Below are 8,218 nucleotides of genomic sequence, written 5' to 3'. Positions count from 1 at the left end.
TTTCCCAAGCCTGGAGCATTCCAGGGAGTTAGTGTGGCCCAAGTGCAGGACCTGGCACTTCCCCTTGTTGAATCTCTTACCATTGGCTATAGCCCATTGATTCAGCCTGTCCAGATCCCTCTGCAGAGCCTCCAGCAGATCAACATCCTGTCCAATAAGGAAGATTTAATTTAAATGACTTTTGGCTTTTAAGACTCTACCTTCTGGTGCTTACTACTCTTTACTGTGGTCTTCAGCTTCGGCAGGTGAACAGAACGCATATCACTTCAGGTATCACAAAAGCAATGCTGTATCAGTAGCCTACTTATCCAGTAGATTGTTGTACAGCAAGCATCTGCACTTTACTAGTATACCAGAATTAACACAGTGAAATAAAATTTAGCTTGCCTTCATTTCACAGCCAAAGCTCAATAAATAATACATTGTAACACCTAAAAAATTAATAATTGCTGCTTGCAGTCTTTGCAGCATTCCTTCCTGAAATGGCATGGTAAAGTTTTCATTCTATTTCTTACAGAGAATAAAAATGTAAAAAATGGCTGCACTGGATCAGAATAGGTGCCTTTAAGCTGGTATCCTATTAGTAAATCTAGCATGTAGTGGCTGCTTTGCGAAGAATATATGATCAAAACAAAAGATAGAATACATCTGCTTGAATATATATCTTCACACCTGAAGTTTATTAGAACCACTTTTTAGAAAATCTAAGTTTTAATCCAGCAATACACTTTGCCATTTACACAGGACAATCATACAGTCAAGCATACTCAATTTGCAAAAATATTTTATTGCTAGATATTATTGCCTTGTGTCTCTATTTAGGTTTCTTGTACTCTTAAAATTTCATAAAATTCTGTAATAACCTGCATTAGAAATAGTTATTCTTCTCATTTGTCTCTTTGACCAAAATACATACTCAGAAATTCGTCTTGTATCTTCTGTAAGCAGAATGTTCAGCCACTCTGAATATTCAGTGATCAGATGCAACACAACACATAGCTCAACAACTTGAAATGGGTAATCCCGTTGATTTTGGCATAAGCTAGATCATTCACATGCTCTTCCAGATAAGGGTTTTGGTTTCCCTCTACTCAAGTTAGGTACTTGTCATCATGGAATACTGTTTTTTTGGGTGATGCTTCCACTGACATCAAACAACCTCTCACACATTTGACCTGTTGTTATTGTTTGATGATTTAGTTTGAAGTGTGAAGCACCTAAACGTAACATTTTTTTATCATTCTGATTCCTTTAATTTTGGTTCAGGTGACTACTGCTGTCATTTATTCTCAAATGTACTGTGATCTGAATGCAGCATGCATAGATAAAATAAATACCAATAAACAGAAGAAATATACTGTAATTTCAAATCACATTGTTCTTGTGACCTGGAAAGCTGTTGTTTGATACAAATGTCTGCAATTTTGTAAGATATCTTAGTAAGGAATAGAGAAAAAGGTAACAGTGCAGTACCTCAGAAGCACAACACATATTGTTCAAAACAGCAAGATGGGCTGTTTATCATAAACATAGAATCATTTAAGTTATCCCTCCTTATTACAAAGCAATATTTTCATATGGATACTTCTCCCTGGACAGCAAGATACTATTTATAAAATGTGTGAAATCAAAAGCATGTTGTATTCTAAGGAAAGCAAACATTCATTTTCATCAGTGATATTATTTGAAGACTTGGTTGTAGATGCTATTGATTTCACAATATTGTACATTAGATTAATGTTATCTCCACTTGAAATTGAGATTATAGGGGAAAATTCTCCAAAAAAGCTTTCTGTCTCACTGGTTCAAGGCAGTCCTTTCGCATAGCAAACGTCTTAAAATCAAAGAGGTTTCTTGCATCTTCCATTCATGTTTGAATTGTTTCAGAAAATCCCTCATCTGGTGGCTAGAAATATTTTCTAATTTGTTGCCTAAACTTGTTCATAACTAGCATCTCCCATTTATTTCACAGCAAAATTTTCATTTAACTTTAATAGCTTTTGTTATTCTTGGTGTTTTACAGTGATTTATTAAACTTTCAGAAAATGAACATACATGAAATCTTCCTCAGACTGTATTTAATTTTTTCCAATGTTTTCTTTTCCTTCCCCTCTCCCTCTTAAAATATTCTGGCATTATTGGTGTTGCCAGCTGCCTAGAGCTGCTGAGAGTGTTAATGCAAGTCAGAAAGTGGATAAGATTTTGGAAAAAAACTACTGTCTTCACTTCTTGCTGTTTATCATGTATGTTCTTGCACATTGTTATTACAAAGTCTATTTGATAAGATTCAGTGGGCAGAAGAATGATTGCAAATTACTTTTTACATGACAAGTCAATCTAAAAATTCAAGAATGAGCTCTAAAAGAGTTAGTTATAAGGATGTTTTGTCATTTTTCCAAGCCAATGCAACAGAAGTCAACATTCCAATTTTCGGGCATGAACATTTGAAAAGATCATACATTTTAGATGACACCTAGGGTCTTGTGTGTTTGAAACTATCAGAAAGAACAGAACTGTTTAAACTATCCAGTATTTCAGAGATAAAATAGTAGTGATAAAATGCCTGTCTAGTTGCTGAAATAGTCTAACTTTGATATTGTAACATTTTTACATGATCAGTTACACATAAGCACCATATCAAAGGAATAAAGCCAGGTATGTTTACATGCCCTGGACATAGAATCATAAAATCATAGAATCATAGAATAGTTAGGGCTGGAAAGGACCTTAAGATCATCTAGTTCCAACCCCCCCTGCCATGAGCAGGGACACCACACACCAAACTATGTCGCCCAAGGCTCTGTCCAATCTGGCCTTGAACATGTTCTTAGAAAGATATTTAATTTTACAGATTGATAGAGACAAGGATGTCTCTTAAACTTCTAATGTATTTATTCCTTAATCTTTTCTGTGATAAAGTCTCTTCCTATGAATATGATACCGCGTTCTGTTTTTAGACTCCTCAGCTTGTTTGCTACTTTCTCTGTGCTAATGAGACATATGTGCTTTCTGCTTTTCTCATGAACTTCATCAGTTAATCTGTAAGACCACTGACTTTACCATATTATATTAAAGTCTGTCTTCTATGCTGATACATTCAAAACCTCAATGTTTTTAAGAACAGAAGTTAAAGATCCACTGAAATAGTGAATCTAAACTATATTGGATCAGCCATAAGGAATCACAGATCCCTGAGTTGCAACTGCTCTGTTCATTTTGCCAGACTATTTAAGTGTAAGATTTTGTGATGAGGGTAAAGATTCTTTTGGAAACAGGAGAGTATGAATATGTGGAAATTCCTGGGACAATAAAGAGGGATAGGAATCTCAGGACAAAATATTCATATCAGGGATACTATTACCATAGAATATCGTGTAAGATCACAACGTACTCTCTGGTTTTGAAAACTAGTTTTAGGACAATTTTCAAAGCTGTTGGTATAAATCAAATTCAGAACAAATTAGAAGGACAGTAAAATTCTACTCGAAGTTTTCTGATAACTGTTTGAGTATCTAAGCACTTTTTCTATTGGCCTGTGGGCCTGTACAAACACATACGTTTTAAAAAGTTGATACCTTCTTTACATGAAATTTAATATTGTTGCGTGGATCAAAAGGATGCTTCAGAATAAAAATATAACCTCAGACTTTTTCTAAGCAAAGTATTCCCTACTGGGAGGCAAAAGAAAATACTATCAGGAAGGGAGCAGAAATTATATTGAAAGTAGCAGACAAGACTAAGTTTATGATTCAAAGAAAACAGACATTTCAATGCCAACATAGGTATCACATATACCTTTAATAGTTAATGAACACTGGATAAGCATGATTGGAAACACCTAAAAATTATATGCAAGGTCTGAAATCCTTTTTTATTTTTAAAAAACAAGAGAACTTTAAAGTTACATAATTACTCATGTATATTAGGCTTACATTTATTCAACTGAGGCAATGTGCATTTGCTTAGCCACAGATGAATATAAAAAAGATGCTATTCATCTAAAACAATGTTCCTTTTACTTATCGTAGCTGCCATGTGATGTACATGTCCCACTGAAATGGAAAGATTTTCACAGTGTTATAAAATATTCATTAAAAATTTTCAGGCAACTTGCAATTCAAAATGTTTCACAATATCTGCACTGGATCAAAAGGTTTTGTTTTGGTTTGATTTTTTATGTTTTTTTTTACTGACTCTGCTTTTACATGTATTTATTCAAATACCTTTCTTATCCATTTATTCTGTTTTAATATCCTGCTTTAAAGCCACATTTTGATGCAGTGCTTTGTATGTGGCATAAATTAAAATTTGAATTCCCTGATTTATACATCTGTAAAAATTTGATACAGTATTATTTGGATTTCCAAAGGAAAATGGTCACAATAATAGCTAATAATGGTTTGTATTTGTTAGGTGGGAGCATTAATTTATAGGGAAGAAAGGATAATGGATAAGGAAAAGAAGAGGGAGCAGGAAGAATATTTTCATAAGGCTGCATGGAACACCCATACCATTTTGGTATTAGTTTTCAAAACTAATTTGCTCTGGAAAATTACTGCTGATAAAGAAGACAGTATATTCCACTGAGGCTTCTGTCCTGCTGGGGAGCCCAGACAAAGCTGTTTACAAACAGGTCCTATTTCCAAGGCTCCAGGTGAGTGGTTTTGTGCCAGTGGCAACTGAGCCTTCTTTTGTTCTGGGAAGCATTCCACTAACTTCTGACCATCATTCAGAACTAGTTTCTGTATGTCAAGAAGCCAAGACTGGAATATCTGGTAAATCTAGACACAACTGCTGTTATACATCAGATCTGATGTTTTGAGACTTCATTGTCCTCCATTCTCATGGAGTAAGGGGTTTGTTATTTGAAACCAAAAGCTAGTTGTTCCTTTCCTTTATATGAAGTGGCCTGTTATGCCTGCTCTAAAATGCTTGCTGCAGTGATGTGCAGTACAATTTAATGGAAAATGCAAATTCTTGTTTTAAAGAATACACAGAGAAAGATGGGTTGCAATTCCTATCTCTTATATCCCAGTTTCCTTATTTTACATTGTAATTCAGTGATCAAAAAGATCAGTGTAGTCAAAAAGATCAGTCCTTCTGCCTATTGAAAAAAATGTACCTGTTTCTGGAAGATGGTGCTAATCCCCACTCAAGAGGTGACAGCCACCAGAGGTTCCCTACTCTGGTGATTAGGAGGAGCCCTTAACAAAGTTGTGGGACAAAATGCATGTAAAAATAAGGATTAAGTCACCATTCCCCTGGCCAGCTGACTGTAAGATGTTTTCATTCATTATACAGAAGTGCTTCTCTGAACATTGTTCCCAGATTCAGTACCTCTCCAGATTAACTTTGTGTATAACTAAGTCAGCTCATGTAGAACTGTGGACTGAGACTACGTTCAGTCTATATTGCTGCTCTCAACATTACAAAACATATTCTCTTCTGATCTGCTTCTCAAGCACTGTGTGCAGCCTTTTTGAAGTTTTAATGATGCATATTCACACACAGAGAGTAGCTTGTAAGAAATCAATTTTACATATCTTAGTGGCTAACATTTTGTACATTACAGTAAAAAGTCAGTATGATGCTTCCAAACAATTTCAGTCCTCTTAGATCGTGTGGATTTGATGAAGGTATAAATGATGTTTCGATCTATGATTTGGGGCTGCCTTAGGAGACAGGAGAAATATCTACCAGGAGTTCTGGGTGTCCTCTGAGAATTTCTGTCTCAGTTGTGACAAAAGATTTTTTGATGCAGCCATAGCTCCAAAAGGAAACAGAATTAGATCAGATACAGAGCAGTTTGCTTTTTTAAAAAATGAAATGCTTGGCAAGAAAAAGCAGCAGGTAGTGAAACAAATCAAACTCATTTGTGGTACAGGCCCTCGGAAAGCTCAGAATGTGTAGGCATAAACCATATGAACAGCATTTCTACTAGCTGCCTCAGTTTCTCAGAGTAAACTAGTCAGATCACATTAGACATTAATTTGTTCTTCATAAACCACAAACAGTTATCAGATGCAGGTGCCTAAAAATCTGTTGTGATTAAAAAAACACGTGTCCTGGAAATTAAAGTGTCCAGGCTTACACAGTACTTGAAAGTAATGTACCTGACAACAGATAATGTACAAGAAAGGGGCATCACTGAACGTAGGTTTATTCCTCTATAGTACGTATGGACCGAATGAGTTACCCTCTCTGACTTACTATGAATTTATAATGCTGTTTCTTAACATTTATATTTGTCTATGCTAAAGATGCAATAATTTATTAACATGGTAATAAATGTTTAATACTCCTTGTGTATATTATTTTGTAGAACTACCACCTTAACCCCCTGATTCTGGAAAATATAAAGGAGGACAAACATTAAACTAAAGCAAGGCTGGTTTAAATATAGGTGTATTTGTATGCAGAATTTTTAGAATGTTGCACTTGTTCGTAACCTCTGCTATTGAAGGCAACTGAGATGTTCAAGACATAGGGTGGAATCTCACGTTCATTTTAAGGTGTTGTGACTGGTAGTTATCATTCAGGTTGGGTACTTCTTTTTAAACAACCATCCACATAGCTATAGAAGCATTTTAACGCAGACGTTAAAAAAAACACACCAAAACCATAAAAAATTAAAATAGTGAAATTGGTTTAAAAGTTAATCAATATTTAAAAAAATATTTGGTCCTTCCTCCCTCCTCCTCCTCCCCCTTCAATTGGAATTCACCTATTTCACTTCTGAAGGCCTCCTTTTCACAGTTTTCAGTCTTAGGTAGGTACTTTAGCTTTTCAAATCAGCTGAGATTTAAATTCCTGAAGAAAACCAATAAAGGTAACATAACTTCCTGCGATATTCTGATAACTGGTGATATTACTGAGACCATTGAATACCCCAGCCTGCTTTCCTGGTTGTTCAAAATCCATGAACTTTATAGGTCATACTGGAAACTTATGGTTGGATGGGATATGAATGCTTCTGATTTTCTGTGTAAATTGAGATGTCATTTCCAGAATGCTAACTGTTCTAAATTATGCAAAGCAATTTTCCTGAAGGCTCGTGTAAATTTCCTAAAGATTCGGAAAATAGGTAATACTCAGTCATAAAATAGTCTGTTCAGAAGAAACCAAGCTTTAGGTGGTTAACAAAGTATTTGTCTGATGCATCAAGTTTAATGAGTTAGGTATTACTAAAATGCACCAGAAATCAAATCAGATTCTACAGTTAGTGGCATCTTGCAACATCATGAAAACTTTTATGAATAAGCTTTCTAAATTATTTTTTACATTTTCCTCATGGCAATTTTAATCTGTGTACAAAATCAGCTTAATAGCATTTATCAAGTTTTAAAAAGATGAAACATTTTAATACAGCAATTGATAAAATACAGTTTAAAAAGGAACTAAAACAAGTAAAAACATTTAATTCATATTTTTGCCATTTATCAGTTCTTAGTTATCACTGTAATATCAATGTGTTCTTGCAGCTGTAGACATAAAAAAGGCTTTTGATTCACTTTCTAAACTGATACTTGGACAAGTGAATTCTCAGCTTGTTCTTTTCCCTGTTATCATATAAAGACATTAATATAATTCTTTCTTCTTCCCTCTCTCTTTCTCTTTTCCAGCAATGACAATGCAGTTCATAAGTCATCGGTTCCCTGAATATCATGATCCAACTATAGGTGAGTAGAGATTATTCTCTTCTTCATCCCTTTCAATCTCTTTGCCTGTTTGAGGTTGTCATACATGAGAAGTTACTCCTAACTAACATTAAACAGAAACAAGATTTGTAAACTTTAAATTAAACCTTAATTTTGTGATAGCAATGACATTGTTTCATGATTTTATTATACTGTAATTACTTCTACCTGAAATGTTTTACAAAATTTCTTTCAACAGATTTGTGGCTTCATACTCTGTAACTACTAATGTCCATGCAATTTTAATTACAAAATATAAATCAAAAATATTACAAGATAAAAAAAATAAATTTTCAAATACTAAAATGATACATAAACTCCAGTCTGAAGTGTGCTTTTAAAAGTTGTTATTTTAGTACCGTTTTCCATTATTAAGCTCTCAGTTGACCTTCTCTAGAAAAATCAAGTGACTATTGAATTTAACATACTAGAGTTGTTCTCTTGCATCACATACACTATTAACTCCATTGGGTTTAGCTGCATTATAAACTTCAGTAATGATAAATATTCACATGTAACTG

General features: G+C 34.3%; 1 protein-coding gene across 1 annotated transcript in view; it reads left to right on the top strand.

The window, feature by feature from the left end:
• The window catches only part of RIT2 (Ras-like without CAAX 2), a gene marked incomplete at its 3' end in the record, with an annotated part of 87,190 nt that overhangs the window by 33,905 nt on the left and 45,067 nt on the right, over window positions 1-8,218 (top strand). Inside the window, exon 2 of the mRNA XM_010023853.1 lies at window positions 7,623-7,679. Coding sequence (XP_010022155.1) covers window positions 7,623-7,679 — 57 coding nt within the window. The remainder of the gene's footprint in view (window positions 1-7,622; window positions 7,680-8,218) is intronic.

The sequence above is a fragment of the Nestor notabilis genome, unplaced genomic scaffold (assembly GCF_000696875.1).
Source record: "Nestor notabilis isolate BGI_N333 unplaced genomic scaffold, ASM69687v1 scaffold121, whole genome shotgun sequence".
NCBI lineage: Eukaryota > Metazoa > Chordata > Aves > Psittaciformes > Psittacidae > Nestor > Nestor notabilis.
Note: the sequence above shows the minus strand (reverse complement) of the source record. Positions and strands in the feature narration are given on the sequence as shown.